Source organism: Passer domesticus, chromosome 1 (assembly GCF_036417665.1).
Source record: "Passer domesticus isolate bPasDom1 chromosome 1, bPasDom1.hap1, whole genome shotgun sequence".
NCBI classification, from domain to species: Eukaryota; Metazoa; Chordata; class Aves; order Passeriformes; family Passeridae; genus Passer; species Passer domesticus.
The window spans coordinates 127,555,821-127,573,132 of NC_087474.1; the positions used below are offsets into that span (position 1 = coordinate 127,555,821).

At 40.4% G+C, this 17,312-nt stretch overlaps 1 protein-coding gene across 14 annotated transcripts in view; it reads left to right on the forward strand.

The window, feature by feature from the left end:
- Window positions 1–3,432: 3,432 nt before the first annotated feature.
- The window catches only part of C1H8orf34 (chromosome 1 C8orf34 homolog), a 190,485-nt gene continuing 176,605 nt past the window's right edge, over window positions 3,433–17,312 (forward strand). For 13 of the 14 annotated variants that reach the window (XR_010347424.1, XM_064388565.1, XM_064388593.1 and 10 more), the window contains exon 1: window positions 3,433–4,260. Coding sequence is in view for 12 of the 14 variants with exons in the window: in XM_064388565.1 (XP_064244635.1) it covers window positions 4,192–4,260 (69 nt within the window). In the remaining 2 variants the exon portion in view is untranslated. Of the gene's footprint in view, window positions 4,266–17,312 lie in introns of all 14 variants that reach the window. The other variant, XM_064388556.1, reaches the window with a different exon arrangement.

Genomic DNA, 17,312 nt, shown 5'->3' on the forward strand with positions numbered 1-17,312 from the left:
AAGGAAAACATCACCAGATTTTGATGAATACCACCTCTTTTGATGTGCCTGCTACTTCTTCTCTTCTCTGTAATTGTTTTTGAAAGGTTTGTTAAGGAATTTGTGATGACTTTTGATAGCTGAAACATAAAGCACTTAATGGGAACCAGAAAGCTATTTAAAGGTTTGTAATAAATTCATATATTGCCATTATATTTCTCTCAGATTGTAGTGTCTCTTTTGTACTCCAGATGCCATCTCAAAAAATAAACTTCGTACAGAGCATATGGATCAAATTTTAGCCAGAAGGGAAAAAAATTGTTGACTTGGCACTTGGTATTTGTGACCCACGGAGTACTTTTACAGCCAGCCAAGTCATCAGTTTCCTTTTCTGCTAGGCAGTGGCAGCTCTGACTCCTGAAGAACACCTTTGCACGTGAAGCCTGGGTAACTTAACTCTGGCAATGATGAATGGGTACTGCAACTGACTGTAACTTAGAAAATTCAGTGCTCAGCACTGGAACCGTAGCAAACCTGAAAAACTGGAAAATGGATGGCAGGACTGAAATGATGTAGAATACTATGGAATTATTTAATGGGTTCCTACTCTAGCAAAGTCCTTGAACTAAGTAAGTCAAACCAGAAAGGACCTATCAGAAAATGCACACTGTTCTCTTGAAGAAAAGATTGCAGGGTGAGAAACCCACCAACATAATGATGGTAAGAAGCAGGGATCTCAGATATCACAGACAGGATAAGAACTGAATAGAGTGTGGTCACAAGCATCTTAAAATTAGCCCTGTTCTTTTGACTCTTTCTCCTTGTTTTTTGGAATCTTTTTTCTTGGGATACTTTTCATTTTTTGGTGCCTGTGTGCAAATCTTTTCAGTCACTTCTGTTCTTGCAGTTCACTGCTGAGTGTTATGTAGATGTGCATGCTGTGTACTGCTCCTGAAAGAAAAATATCCATGAAATGAAACCAGGACCATAGCAAAGTGCAATACAGAGACCATATTTTATTACTTAGGTTGTAAAGTAATTTACTGTTCAGTTGCTCATACAAAAAGGCTGCTGAAAGTAATAAAAAATTCAGGAATGCCTAAACCAGTAATTTTAATCAAAGGTATTTTTTCCTTTGTTATTAAGATGAAAGTTAATTTTAAAAGACTGTATTAATACCAGTTTTAAAAACTTAGAATACTGTAATTAAATTTTGAAAGTGTTTTTCTCCTAACGACTAAGAGGACAGCAGGGACATATCCAGCTTTCTGTGCTTATTTGGAAATCACATGTATTTACTTATTGCTAGTTTGGTGTGGCTTGTTGTAAACCTAGCAACAGTTTTTGTGCTTTCTTGGAAAAAAGAGAAAAGACTGCTATCAGTAAAGCTCCTTTTCCTATTATACCATGTCACTCAGCCTATGCTCTCTGCAGGAGACACCTGAACTCCCATATTTTAGCAGTCAGAAAGCTTTTCTGTCAGGGAACTGCTGAATACCTTCAACTAGGTAACAGTATCATGAAGCTCTTGGTAAGGAACTGTCTGTGTTCACGTCTCTCTAAAGTACCTAATCCATATCAAAGGATAACCTGTGACTTAAGTCTCATGGGAGCTGTGGGGGTTACAAGATGTGTCTGTTTAGAAAGCTAATTCTACATTTGGCCTTGGAAGCTTTCCCAGCCACAGCAGGACTGCTACTGTGTCTCCCAACACAACTGGAAAATCTAGATTATATGTCTGGGTGAGAATTAAGAGAAGGAAAAATGGTCTAGGGAAAAAGGAAGCAAGAATGACAACAGACACCAAGAAAATCCTTGGTAGGTATTCAAAAGTCATCTGAACATAGTGTTGGGCAATGAGCTGTGAGTCTGTTGTAGCAGGGGGCTTGGACCAGTCCCTTCCAACCTCAACCATTCTGTCATTCAGTGGGAGGAAAGAAAAAAAACCAAACCAAAACACAGAAAACCTCAAAACTCTGAGGTTTTAACAGTGAGATCTTGGCATCTATCTAACTGTACAATATTCAATCATAGACAATTATGCTATCTTTAACTGCCTCCTTTAATAAATTATCTTTTCTATTCATATTGCTGATAGTCTTGTTTCTTTTCTTCAGTCCTCTTCCTGGTCTACACAGAGCAGTGACAGTTAGCAGGTCCTGTATGGCCATGTCCCTACAGGTCTGGAGGTGCTGCTACTTTGAGAAGTCAGGCTGTGTAGGGCTATAGAAACATATGCTCTCATTTTTGCATCATAGGAGGGGGCATAATTTTACAAAGTGGGAGACTTTTACTTATTGGAGCAGTCTGCGTTCTGCTGAGATTGATGAAATTTTACAAACATCCTCATCTGATGGGACTTATTAGAGCCACTGTAGAGAACCTGAATCACTGGCAATTACCCTTATGATTGCATGATCCTCATTAGGCTGATTAAACTAGCATAGCACCATATTATGTAGGTGGCACCAGGCAATACTTTGCTGAAGAAGAAACACTAAAACTCTGAGTTGATACAAATTTTAGGAGACTACCCACTGAGAATCCAAATAAAAAAAAAAAGTGCCATTTTTAAATGACTACTATGGAAACAAACACTGCCTCAGTAAGGCTGGGATGAGCACATTCCAGCAAACCATTAAAGAATTCTACAGGCTACTGCTTACACTACAGGATGTGCTGCAAGCTCTTTGTAACACACTTACACTTGACCTCCTTCTAGTTAGAAGCTTGAGGTTTAGGTCAGTGCAGAAGACTTTGAAGTCAAACAACAGTCAATGGCTATGAAAGCGGAACTCAGAATCTTTTGACTCCTGACAAAATTCATTCTTTTCTTTAGTGATTTCTGAATCAGGAGACGCTTGTACTCTTGCATTTGCAGAACACTGCTTGATTGGGAACAGGCAGCCTGATTCAGCAGTTGTGCTGAATGTTCCCAATAGTCTTCAAAGCTGTTTTGTGTTTTTTAAAAAAATCCTTATTAAAAAAGGTATTTTTTTAACCAAACAGGTTAATGTTAGTACAGCAGAATCAGTTATTGCAGAAGAACAGAAGTGTCAAACCCCAAGAAGCATGTTTTTGCTTATTCTTCTCTAAAGAGGGAGAGAGAAAAAAAAGGCTATGATCCTGCTTCCAGAAATGGTGGGATACTAATTACTTGAAGACAAAATAAACACTGATTCTTTGATGTACCTATTAACTCACTACTCTCTGAATCAAGCTGAATATTTCTCACTTGCTCCATCACGCCCTTGGCTGCTTGCTGGAACTCAACACAACCTGCGACCAGGACGCACCTGCATAGCTACTCCAATTATTCCATTAAAATGCTCGTTGTACCTAAGTGGGAATTTCATTGGCATCAAAAGAAAGGTAGCATTTTAAGATTCAAAGATAATTTAAACAGCAATTAAGGGAAAGCGCTGGCTGCAGTCCTTGCTGCCGGCAGCGCGACTCGTTTCACTCCTCCGCGACCTTCCCGCAGCCGAAGTTTTCGCGTGCCGCTCAGGTGCCTCACGCCGGGCGGCCCGCGGCGCTCACCCCCGCCCGGGGCACCGGAGCCAGGTGGGAGACCCGCAAAAGCCGGCGGGGAGGGAGGGCTGCGGCTCCTCCGGGGGCAAGCCCGTCGCCGGGCGGGCAGGGGAGCGGCGGAGGCAGAGCAGCCCCCGCCTCCCGCCCGCTCTCCTCCCCCTTCCCCCGCTCCCGCCTTTTGTGCGCCGAGCCCGGGCGTCAACGGGCGCCGGCGGCCGCGGAGCTGACAGGAGCCCGCGGCTATCGGCCTCGGCAGCGGCGCTGTGGCGAGGGCGGCAGCGCTGAGCCGCGGCCGCTCCCGTCACCAAGGCGCTGCCTGGCACAGAAACACAGACAGAGACGGACTGACAGACACACGCAGCGCGGAGCGGCGCGGGCTCGGGGGCCGCCTTTGTAGCTCCTCTCCTCCTCCCTGCACCATGCTCCGCTCCAGGCAGCGCCCGCCCGCTGCTCCCTGAGGGCAGCCAGCCCCGTGCCCGGCAAAGCGGGCGATTGACACCCGGCTCCTTCCCCGCGGCCCCAGTTACCTGAGTTAGCTCCGTCCCGGGCACTTTGGCAGCGCCTCCGCCCTTTCCCGCTGTGGCAGCCCTAGTGCAGCGCAGGAGCGAGCCGCCAGCAGCCGGAGGGACTGCAGCCGCCGCCGGGGAAGACGAGCTCGAGCCCCCGCCTCCGGAGCTCTTCATGGCGTCTCACCAGCAGACGAGGATCCAAGCCTACCTGGAGAAGAATAAGATCGGTCCCCTCTTCGAGGTAAGGTGCGCTCTCGCCGGCCGGCTCCTCCGCGGCGGGCAGCGGTGGGGGCGGGGGTGTCCCCACGATGCCGTGGCCCCCGCGCAGCCCAGGTGAACCTGGGGGCGAGGATGAGTTTGAGGCGCTGCTTCGGCAGTGCCGGCACCCCTCACTCTGCCCTGCCGCCCCGCACCACGCGTGTGCCCAGTGTCCCTCCTCCGCGCCCCTCCGAGCGCCGGAGCTGCGCGCAGCCCTCCCTTCCCGGCTATCCCGAGGATCTGCCCCGCTTCTTCGCCCCACCACGAACGCGCCGCCCCCTGCTTCGCACGATCCCGCGCCGGTCGTCAAACAGGTGCCCCTCCGCCCCGCCGCCCACGGCCCGAGTCTCCGGGGCCGCCCCGGCGGCCGCGGGACAGCGGCCCGGCCCCGCCGTCCGGCCGCGGGGAGCCGCGGAGCGGCCGCGCACCCGCCGTGCGCTGCGAGGGGAGGCGGCGCTTCCAACCCCCGCCGGCTCCGGGGCGGCAGCGCTGAGCTCCGGGCGCCGCTCGGCCCGCGGGCGAGCCCCGAGGCGCTGCCCCTCCGGGACCGGCCGGCGGGGGGGGACAGGTGGGTGCCTCCCACCGGGAAACACACCCTCTGCAGCGAGCGCTCGGAAAGAAGTCTGTCCTGCGAAAAGTCCTTGTTGTTGGTGTTTTCTGAGATTTTTATCTGCAGTAACACACCGTGTTTTTGCTATAGGTTTAACGTTTTCTTACAGCGATGCACTTGCAGGGATTTGTAGATGCACAGATGTGCATATTTTACTATTTCAGTACATAAGCTGTGAATACTTAGAATTTGAAAGGGTGCTAGAGCAATCGTGATTATTACCATTTTATCATCCTGTTTCTTATGCAGTTTTAAACATCTAAATGCACATATATTATGCACTGCACTCTGGCAGTATCACAAGGCACAAGTCTCCTTTTTTCAGTATTTAACTTGTTCTCAATCAAGCTTACTATGTATGAAATCTCTTTTATTCTGGTGTGGTGGATGCCTCATTTTCAGTGTATATTTTGCCACCCTCCATGAGAAAGGTTCAAATTTTCTTAGAAAATTATTCACTAATGGTCTGGTTTTATATTTTTTTGTATGCATAGGCTGTTGAAATACACTATGCTGGTTCAGTGCTAGCGGTGTTTTTATTTTGCAATAAATAAAGCCCCATTTGATGGAACAGTACCTGGGTACTAGGGAACAGCAGTTGATTTTTCTAGTTAAGAAATTGATAAAAATGGAAACGTGTGGTTCAATTCCTGGATAAAATTCTGTTCAATCAGCTGTGTTGCTAGGTCTAAGTACGTAACTGACACTTGTTTATTTCAATTGGAATTCAGTGCTTTGGGGTTGTTCAAGGGTTAGGCCCTTGACAGCTCTCATTTTCTTTTAAATTTTTTTAACCCATAGGTTTAAAATTCAAGTGAACCACTTGACATCTCTGTTCTGAGTCACTGTGTGTTAACCTAGTTTCTCCGCAGTATAAGATATGTGTCACTATTTGGATTCTTGTAGGATGTTTCAATTATCAATAGTGGAGAGAAAGATTAAGAAGTTGTATTTGTTTCAGCATTTCATGTATCACCACGTTTCACTAATCTTTGTAATGTAAGAATTTCATTGTGATAGAAAGAATCTGTGAAAGGCTCTTTGCATAACTGTACAGGCTGTCTACAGGTTCTTGGTGCACTCCTGTATACCAGGAAGACTTTTTGGTGTGAAATCTACTTACACCTGAATACTAGCGACTGGTTTTAACGTCTAGGGGTAGAACATTCCTGCAGCTGTTTGTAGTTATTTTAGTCCATTACACTGGGGAGAAGAGGAAGAAGAAGAAGATCATAATTCTTATCTCCTCTACTTCCTGATTGGCCGTTTAAAATCTCCTTACATATTTAATTTTTGATGTACTTTTTGTTCTCAACAGTTTATTGAAGATCTGCAGCCTGTGCTTGATCTTGTAGTCCTTAGAAAAAGAAAGACAGGTATTTGAAGTTGATAGGAATTGATCAAAGAAGATGCACGGATGAATCTTGTACTCTACACTGGTATTACTATTAGATGTGCTTTGTGGTTTTTCAAGAATGCCACATGTTCACAGTCAGATATAGTCACTAACTAACATGTCAGTTTTTCACGTGTCTAAAAGTTCTGACATGTTGCAAAAGGAGACCTGTACTTCATCTTTCATCCAGGGACAGCTAGCATTTTCTTCTACCACTTCTGGTTTGGATGCTAATTAACTGTCACTTGCCATGGATGACAGCCATCTTTTTTTTCAGGGAGTACTAATTTTCTAATACTCAGAACAGAGTGGACTTGGATTCACTTTTCTCCAGTGTTATTTACTGAGCAGGTTGTGACTGTAATTGCTCAATATATGCTTCAAGTCAACATTTTAGGGAGTGCATGAAATAAAACTGGGTAGCTGAGGACAGTCACGGGAAAGAAGGACAGGGAGAGAAGAGGACCTGTGAGCTTTCTAAGACGAGGGCAGGGATAGTGATACATAAACAGACTGTATTTTGTACTTGCATAATTAATAATCAGTGATCAGTGGGACTTTGCACCACTGATTTTAGACATTTACAAAGGCACGGAATGCTGGTGGATGGAACAGTTGGCGGTGTACTGAAGGTGAAGTACAATTCCCCTGCATTACAGTTAAGAGCAGTAGTTGCTCTTGCTAGTAGGTCATAGTGTTCCAGTGTCCTGGTTGTGTCTCTTTTCTCCATGCAGTCCTGTATTTACATGCAGGCCTCCTGTTACTGTGGTTAGGGATTTTTGTACTTCATTAACCAGCAGTACTTACTTAAGAACATCTTTGCTGAAGTTTTGTGGTTTGACACTTGAATTATATTCCTAATTTGTGTGAAAGAGAAGTGTTCAAGAGAAGTGCTGACACATGAGATGCAGGAAGACCTTAGGCTCTGCCTTGGTTAGAAAGTTGTTTCCTTCTCTGTAAAGAAATGTGAGGAGTAACCTCCTGGAGAAAGAATTAATGAGTTTAAGCTGACTCAGCAGGCATTGGCCTTCTACTGACTACCAGTATCTGTTAACACATAGTAGGAAGCCTGATCCACTCTTTTATGAATGGTTACTCAGCCCAGATTCACTTGATTCCAAACATTTTTACAAGGTAAATTCTTATTTATGGGTTAGAGGTGGGAAGGAAGGTGGGTGGGAATTACTGTGTACATCTGAGACTGTGTCTATTTGGAGGTTTAAGACAGGTTGCAAAACAACTTAGATACTGCAGCCTCATTTTCCCTTTTGAATGTAGGTCCCCAAGTCATGACTTCTCAGAACTGTTACTTCTCTGCCATTTAATCTTTCAGGTGCCCAAAAAAAAGATTTTTGCAGGTAAGATTGCTGTGAACCTATAATGCAGCTTCTAAGTGCCCCAGGGCATACAGCTGTTGTTAGTGCTGACAGTAAAGTCTTAAATTGACCCCTTATATTCTGTCAGGCTACATGAGCATCCTTATCCTGTTTTGTGTAGTTTTTGTGTGTGGTGGGTTTCTTTTCTTTTGGTTTTGAAAGCTTAGACATCTTTCTGTATGAGATTGTTGGCATCTGAGAATACTGTGGTTAGACAACGAGTTTAGATTTGAGGAATGCCCTTTAGAAATGCCTCTTTTCTGGGATTTTTGTGGTAACACATACCATGGCACTACCTGATTTTTTTAGATTTTCTTTTTTTTTCACATTAACTTGGAATGTAATAAGAATTCTAAACATGAATTATTTCTGTGATGAAATTTTGCTGTTGTTTTTTTTTTTTTATTCCATCTTTCTAAAATGCGAACAGGAGGTATGTGCCTAAAATTGGCTAGGACAGAGTATTCAGAATCAGCACCCACTCATTTCTGTCTGAGTGAAGTATTGACCCACTTTGCATTTCAAGCATCCAATCGAACAAGTTCTTTGTGTGTGCTAATAATCTCAATGAATAATCCTGCTGCCTGTATCCATACATCTCATCTTCTGTACAAGTGTATCTCTTTAGCATCCAGTTGTGCTCTCATTTGGGCAACCTGACACTTAGTTTTTGTGAATTTGAAAGATGGATCAGCACTCTTGAGAACAGATTGCAATAAATCTTCAAGAGCTCTGAGATAAATTTAGTGGTTTGGAATTTTTTTATTTCTGGAAGCGCAGCTAAAAAGCATCCAGCAGGTACATTGTTGTTATGCAAACCCAAGAACTGTAATTTCTTCGAGTTATAAAAAGCCAAAATAATTCTTCTCAAAGTAAACATGCCAAACTCCTGGTTACCTAAGATTTTTTTTTCTCCAAGTAATGTGGGGTTAGAACTGTAATTTTTATTTCAAAAAACAAAAAGGCTTTGTAATACCACCCTTAGCTTTTTTTTTCTTTTCTTTCTTTAGCAGACATAATTACTGAAGCAAATACAATAGGAAACTGTTTTGTTTGTTTGTTTTTATCAGTGATGTTTTTTTCTTTCCCTGAATGAAATAGCATTATTGGTGTATATTATGCAGTGGTGTCCATTATTTAAATAAAATAACTACACTTTTCACTTAAACCTTAGCCTATTTGGTGATGAACACTATCTATAGTGCATCTTATGACCAACTTAGTCAAAGTTTGGTGATGAATTTTTGAGTTTTGAATTGTCTTTTGAACCGCTGTCCATGTTGGGAAGTTACTTCTTGGTTTTAAATACACAAAGGTAGACACTGTCAACTTGAATATCAAATTAACCACTTCACAATTTCTCACAGTATAAAATTATGTTGCAAGCTGCAATATATGCAATTGGAATGATAGAGGTGAGTTTAAAGAATTGTTTTCTTTTGAGGTTGCTCAGAACCTCCAAATTTTGAGTATTTTGGTATTATACTTAATGGGTTAGATTCTGTTACTAGTGTGAAAGGGTCTGTATTACAGATTACAGAAATTAATTTAGTGAAGCATTTGATTTCAAGCAGCTAGATGGAGCATTTGAAAGGCTGAGTTTTTCAGTACCTATACATCACAAGGATCATTTTGGGCACTAACTGATTAGCCAGTGACATTGTTTCAGCCTGGCAGTTTCTGTTGCAGGGAAGCCAGTATTAGTTTTTCAAATAATGTGTGGAAACCAACAGTGATCTAGAAATGCTGCAGTCTTACACTGTAGGGGGTAGAGAATCACATTTAAGTTCTAATTTTTATTTTTGTTGATGACTGTTGCAGTAAGGTGTTACTGTAGCCTTAATATGCACTGAAGTAAAATACCTATTTAAGGTGAATGTGAGTCAAAGGGAAAAATGGTGTAGAGATGTCCTTTGCATTTTTGAGAATTCATCATATGTTCTCATAGTTGACTTGGATAAAGTTACCTTTAAGGGAAAGCAAATGAAATAACCTAATTAAAACTATAGATACACCCTTTTCCATTAACAAACAGTTTCATAAGCAATGGCTTTGTGCTTATTACTTAGCTTTTGTGGTGACCAACAGGATGGAAATGTCAGAAATTTCCCTGTGGTTGAGGCAGTAATAATTCTAGTTTCCCATGTAATCTAAGATTAAGAAAAATAATGTTTCTGAATGGGAAAAATTACACTGTTTTGCTATCTGATAGTTAATCTCTCAGCATTTAAAAGGAGCTGCATTTTTGTGGTTTACTCCTCTGGGAATTTGTCTGAAGTTAGCTGAAGACTTTAAAAGCATATTGGAAAAAGACAATGAAAGAGATCATAGATACAGGTATGCACTTGTGTGGCTAAGAACATAGATAGTAATCACATAAACCTTGTTTCCATAATGGCAAAAACATTACTTGCTTGACTTGGAAAAGTGGGCTCTCTTAATTGCTTTGAAATCCTTTGGCAACAGACACAGAAATAAATAAAAATCCAGGTAGTAGTTAAATTGAAATAATTGTATCTAAAATATGGAATGATAAGGTGAAAGTACCATAATAGCATCCTTTTGTTATGTTAACTTTTAATATTTTTAAACTCTCAAAATGACCATTACTTTGTTTCTTGAGTGGAGGAGCAGAAGGCATAAATATCTTGCATCAAAAAATACCTGGGAAAATGAGAAGTAGTTCTCACTTGACTTGTTCCCACCATTGTGTATCAGCAAAGCTTGGCTGCTCCATGGTAAGATATAAAGCTCAAAGATATGGTATTGAATTTTTTCTGGCAAGCCATCTAATAATTAATCAGTCTGGATCAAAATAAGCCCATTACTACTGGTCTTATTTCTTTGTGTTTTATCACATTATGAAGTATCTTCAAAGTTTCAGATTACATTAACAATATTGAAGTAATCTCTTCAACTGTTTGTTTTGTTTCTTTTGATTAGTCCAGTCTCTTTGGTACAACAGATCAATGTTAAATGGCAAATATAAAGTAAAATACTTTGATGGTTTTAACTCAGCCTAAAATTTTTTCTAACATGCTCTTTGCTGTTACTTATCTATGCTTGTCCAAGTGGGCCAGATAGTATCCATACTCCAGAGTCAGCACAGTCTGAGCTTTCTGTGTGTTTAGGATCTTCTGGGAGGAAAGGGAACAGCGAGTACCTTAACCAGCATTTCTGCCACACATTATGTGCTACTTTACTGTTCTGGAGCAAGTGGGTTTCCTAGTTATCTGCTTTATCATGGACTAAAAAGAAACACCTAGACAGACACCAGTTATTAGTGTACCTTATTTTAGAAGTGTTACTTAGTAAATTGAACCTAAAAACATAATATTTAAATTGAGTTAGAAACATTTTAACATCATGGTCTTTTACATTTTGCCTCTTTATTTTGAATGTGTAATCAATATTCTTTCCTTTTTTCCCCAATATATTTTATTTTCACTTATTTTCACATCTTTTTATTTGTCTTATTTATGCAAACACAGAAGTGGGGACTAATTTCTCATTTTCAATTGACTAATGATTATTTGGGATTTTTTCATACAGCGATTTTAAATATATTTTTAAAATTCTTGTGGTATTTTATTATCTGGGAAAGCACATGTGTTTTTGTGTAAGTTTTATGAGTTAAGAAGGATAGAGATACTTTTTTACCTCTGGACTACAAGAGGTGGCTGGAAGCATTTTTATGCTCACCAGCTTTCGGAACAAATACTACCCATACACTTTAATGTCTGTAATTAATTACTCAGACAAAAATGAGGTGTTCTTTCCTGTATTGGGTACTATCCCCCTTGCACAGATGCACACTTCTTCTCTTAAGAAATGTCATATGAGCTGTGCAGTATGCCAGAAAGATATGTTAAGAGTTTTTTCTGCCTGAAACCATAAGATGTGGTTAAAAGCTAGTAAAAGCAAGAGCATTTTCAAATGCAGTTGTTAGGAAAACCTTGGGCTCCTGACTAAAGCAGTGGGCTGTCTCACACATTACTAAAGGTGATGAAAAGCAGCACACAGCTGATAGGAGAAACAAGGATTACAGATTTTCATCCTTGGACACAGGTAAAGAGTATGATCACTTGAAATGCACACCTATGCCTCTGCCAAGGCAACCCAACATCCAAATCTGCTCTTAGTAGAGACAGTGACATCCTTTAAAAAGGCTTGCAACAGACACATTTTTGATGGCCTTAACTTTTATGTTAGGTCCCATATGCTGTGCTGTGTCAATTCTCCTTTGTCTACTCAGTTTCACTGAACACTTATTTTTAGTTCCATCTATAAGCGTTCAGGCAGAATCGTTTGGCTGTAGTTATGAAGCCCCTCTGGTTTTTCTCTTCTGTTGATTTGGGCAGTTTTCTTCCCTTATTTGCATAAAATTCAAGTATTATCTTTGCCTTAAACATATAGTTTCCAGTGAAACACCTCAGATTTTGGTGCATATATAGCATACATAGCACTACATGTCTTACAGTTGTGAGAAATACATATACAAAATGAAGAATGCATATGCATTACCTGTGATAAATAGAAGCCTATTTTACATTAGCCACCTCTTAAAAAAAGTCTGTTCATACAGAGAGTGAAAACTTTTAATTGTGTATTTTTGTGAAACATCCTTTCTCCTTCCTCATTTTCCAGCTCCCTGCAATATTCAATAAATGAAATCACTCTATTCATAAACGATATTTCTCTATAGTGTCTGGTACAATATTCTTACTATACAATAGCTCTTTTGTTGGCTTCTGTAGAAGCTGCTTTCTGGGGCAGGAATCACGAGAGTTTGGGTCTTTCAACTGTGTTGGAGCCTTTTTAATTGAATCTTTTCTCCTCTCATAGTTTGTTTTACTCCAGACCCTCTGATGGTTTAGTATTCAGGACTGTGGGCTATGAGGCTGATATAATAGCCAGTTGTTGCAGATCCTGTTCATCTTCATTTCTGGCTGCACATTCCTGCTGTCCTTGTTCCAGAACTGGTGGTTGTTCATGTTACAGTTACCCAGTTTGAGAATATGAAATAGAAGAAAATGAACCCTACAAATAAGTGAAAATTGTTCAGTAGGCTGAGCTCAGTGGGTCACCACGTAGTCTGTTGAGGAATATGTCATTGACTTGGGAGAGAAAATGTAGGTGGTGTGAGGGTGAAGGGAGAGAGGGAAGGGCAACTGCTTTTCTTCAGTAGCAAGCATGAGAGAGGGCATGAGAGATCTGCAAAGCTTGTTGCTTGTTAGCTTTGTATAGATCTTGTCTTTTAAAGGTGCAGTTCCCCATAGGCTAGGGGAATGTCATGGAGCCCAGTTGATTCTGTGAAGGAGCAGAAGAGGGAATTGAATAATTAGGGAGGATGGCTGAACAAATTAGGAGGAAACAGACCATATGAATACACTGAGTGTGAGAGTGAGAAAGGATAGGAAATGGGAGGAGGTGGGATAAAAAAGATTAATGCTATATTGCCAGTACGTTCTTTCTCTTCTCTATTTTATTTTTATAATCTTAGTCTGTATTGTCAAATGGTTACCTGGAATCTGTACTTTGTTTTTTTAAAGAAAGGTTCTAGTGCTGGTGGTTGCTAAGAGTATAAATAAAGAGTGAGAAAGACAGGGAAAATATAACTTATTATGTAAAGAGTATGTATGTTTTGCAGTGTTGGACTCGCACCTCCAGTACTTGATCTTGGATGTATTTCTTAGGCATGGATTTGCCAGAGTTAAAGGTGTCCTTAGCACCACTATTAATACTGGCTCCTGTGCCATGAACTCCTTCATTAAGAAGTAGCTACACTCCAATTTTACAGGCATTCTGCCTCTGCTGACATTTGTATGAATGCAGAGGTAAACAGATTGATTGTGAAATATTCCTCTGGTCAGGTATCTCTATCAAAGAAAGGAATTCTGAATGAACATAAGTTCCGTATTCCTTTTGGTGCACTAGTGCAGGAAAGCTGCTCTGTGTTGTTGATAACAGAATTAATCCTAGAAGCCTAAATAAGTGGAAGCAGTGTCTTCTGGAGACATGAGAGATGGTTCATAGAAATGAAGAGGAAGGGTAGTTTCAGCTGTAGGTGACCTTTGAAGAGAACCTGTGAAAGCAATTATACATAGGCCAGCTAGGAAGAGAAAAGGTTTATGATGCAGACTCTGCGATAGTTTTGTAGAGACAGAATTGGGGGCTTTTGTGTAATTAAGGGTATTATTTCATTTGAAGGAGAAGAAAAGAGAAATGGGATAATTTCTGTGACTGAATGTACTAGGATTTCTCAAACTGAAATGAATGTGCATGTGCATGCTCTATGAAATGCATACAGATGCTCTGAAACATTAGAAAAGGCCTGCGAATCCCGTGTGTGCTGGACAGAGATCCCATATAAATGTGGCAGGTGTTGTGTGTTCCTGTTCAGACACGTGTTAATTGCCTGTGTCCACTGTGTGTATGACATGTTCAGTGCACCCAATGTGACCTGGGTGCTCATCGTCCTAAGGATTCTGAAGAGTCTTGTCCTTCCTATGTAGTGACGACAAAGCAGAGTTGTCCAGGGAAATGCAAACGGAGAAGACCAAGGTTTGCAGATGCAGGCATGCCTCTGGTATGCCATATGAACCACCACCCATAATTGTGCTGATGATACATTTTTGCATGATGTAGAAACACCAGTTAAAAAATCAAAAAAGCTGCTTTAGAGCTCCTCCTAAGTGTGTCATGGTTCAGAATAATGCCATTAGATAGTAATGCCTGTAATCTAATATGAAGTGTAAGACAGTGAAGCTATTTGGAGACAGAAGCTTGATGTAGACTTACCAATAAGGAACAGTGCAGAGAGATAAACACAAAAAGGAGACTAAATTGCTAGAGTAACAGATTTAATCTTGATGTCTTATTCCCTGAAGGAGGAATACCTGAAAGAAAAAGACAGCAGGGGAGAAAAAGAAACTCAAGAGAATTTATTTTATTCTATGTTTCCCTGTGATAATAGAAAAAAAATAGAAAAATGAAGTTGGTCAGAATGAAGATCCACTTAACATTTAAACACTGAAAAAAAGTTAACTAGTAAGGAGAGGAAATAAAATATATAGTAGTTAGGATACTAAAGTGATAGTCATGTATGTGGCTACATTGCTTCTTTTGCTGATGCTGTCCTCCTGCATTATGATGTATTATTTTTGCTTGTGTTTCCCCTTCCTTTGTCTTGTTTGTCTGCATAGAACCTGCGAACCCCACTGGCTCCTACAGTCTTCACATGGTTTAGGAGTTTTAACAGCAAGGCCCTGAGCTCATTATGGTCTTTCTGCTTTCTCTTCTTTCTTTGTGTTGCCTCAGTGCCGGGTAGCGCTATTAATCCCATTAATTGGTGCCACACAATCAAGAAAAAATTGATTTCTCTCTCCTTCTCCGCTACTTAGAGAAGTGTGGCAATTCAGAGCACTGACAAGTCTCAAGGCTGCAGCGCAGTCCATGTGAGCACGCTGTATTCCCTCAGGGAGCCCTGCTGAGTTGGTGAGACCCTGATTTACAAGAGGAAGGCCTTCACTCATAACGAGGCAGATGTAGTATAATGTTAAATAAAGAGCAATCTGATCATCAGGAAGCTTTAATTGGGCAATTGCTGTCTGGGTTGGGAAGTTACTTCACAGTCTCAGAAACAAACAAAAATGTACACCAGTGACTCACAAACATAGTTTTCTAAATAAAAAAAACCATTAGAAAATCAGATTAAGAATGCTTTGACTGTTATTAAAAATAGCTCCACAGCTCCAAAACCCTATCATCATCTAAAATCACACAAATTTCAGCTTCTAGGAATTAAGTGATTTTTAGTTGCCTAAGCCATTGCAGTCTTGATGGTAGAAGTGTCTGATGAGAAATGATGGGTCTAACTCCAGTTCTAGGTATAATTCCATTATCTGTCCTTAATAATTACTGTTGCTACCCACAGAAAGTCTCCAGTTGTTAGTACAGCAGTACCTCTTTAAATATCCACCTAAGGCTCTAGCTTTCTTGTAAAATATAGAGCTTTAATCCTTTGTTTGAAAGCTTGAGCCAGAGGACAGCTCCTGGATGTTGCAGGTTATGTCCCTGCTAGGCTAGTGACATGGTGACTAAATTCATATTCCAGTTTATATAGAGGAGATAGTCAAAGCGCAAATGACACTTTCAAGAAACATACCAGTTCTATGTATGTGTTAAAGTTACCTTGTTTGGGATAGAAAGGGACTTTAGTAAGTTGATCCATATGATATTATTATTAGTACTCATATTTTTTATGTCTTTAAAATAATTTTTTCTGCTACTTTTTCTTTCAGGATAAATGTATTCATTAGCTTGTGTTTTTGCTACACAGAGACTGATACTAATTTTTTTTCCTATTTTATAATTACGCTTTGCATTAATGGCTTTAATATTGCCATCACAGGTGTAGCTTAGCTAATCTGTAACTTACAGAGTGGAATGTGTATCCAGCTTATGTAAGCTAGTATTTATTTAGCTGTCCCCCTTATCTCAGACCTACTTTATAGGGCATGATAGAAGTGTCAGCCTTAAGCCTGTGCAACCAATGCACTTGGCCTCAGAGGTCAAACAGTGGTGTCCGACATCCTCTCATTTCAGAGCCTTTTTTTTTTTGCAGCTTGGTACTGACACAGCTCTCTGTTTTCAACTGCTCTTTAAGGGCTACTGTGAGTTCTTTCACATCACTTCCTTAGGTGAGGTTTTTTTAAGGACTTGGGCATGCAAGTTAGTTTTGGTTTAATGCCATCATTTGTTAATGAAACAAATAATGACATTAGACCTCTCTTCTGTTAAACATGTGCCTGGATGTAATTCATGATGTATCTACTCTATGTGGTCAGCAAAGTTTGGTATTTTTCCTTATATGGTTCAACTGTATGTTCACTTTGGCTCATCAGTTGTCTTTTGCTAAATAATTCTTATCTGGGCATGATTTTAGAACATCCTTCCTCTAAGGAGGAAGTGTCTTGTTTGGAGGAAGTTTTCCAGTGACTTTCTGTGCAGAAGTTGTATGGGGATGTGTTCTTCCTCATGGTGCTTCGTAATGGGCAATACAGTTGAGGAAAGCAGGGAAATAGAGTGAGAAGCTTTTGTCTCTTTTCATGGTGATCAGATCTCTCTCTTTGTTTTGTGACATTTAAATGCACCTGTGCACTGGTTAAGGCTTTTTTTTTTTTTTTTTTTTTTTTTTCTTTTTTTTTTTTTTTTGTGACTTCGGGTGAAAAAAAACAGCATTCAAGTAACAGTTCAACAGTTCCACACAGGATGTTGTAGTTGTGTCTAGGCACAGGAAATCGTTTTTTGATTGTGGAAATAAGTTAATGGAGGACTGTCCTCATACACATGTTTAGATTGAATTTTTGACATTACATACTGCAGGATTAAAATAAAATATAGTATTTCTTAAATGAACAAAGATAAATATTATTTATAAATCAGTCAATATTTCTTTTTTTATTATTTAACATGGTTATTTAGATATTTACTAGAATATTATTCATGCATTTATAATCAAGTTTTGTAATATCTGTGGACTGGAGGCTTCTGCATGGCAAAAGATTCTTGTATTCTTGTAATAAAGAGACCAATTGTTTCCAATTTCATTGTGTGTTTCACAATTTTTTTTTCCAAGTAGCAAAGTTCAA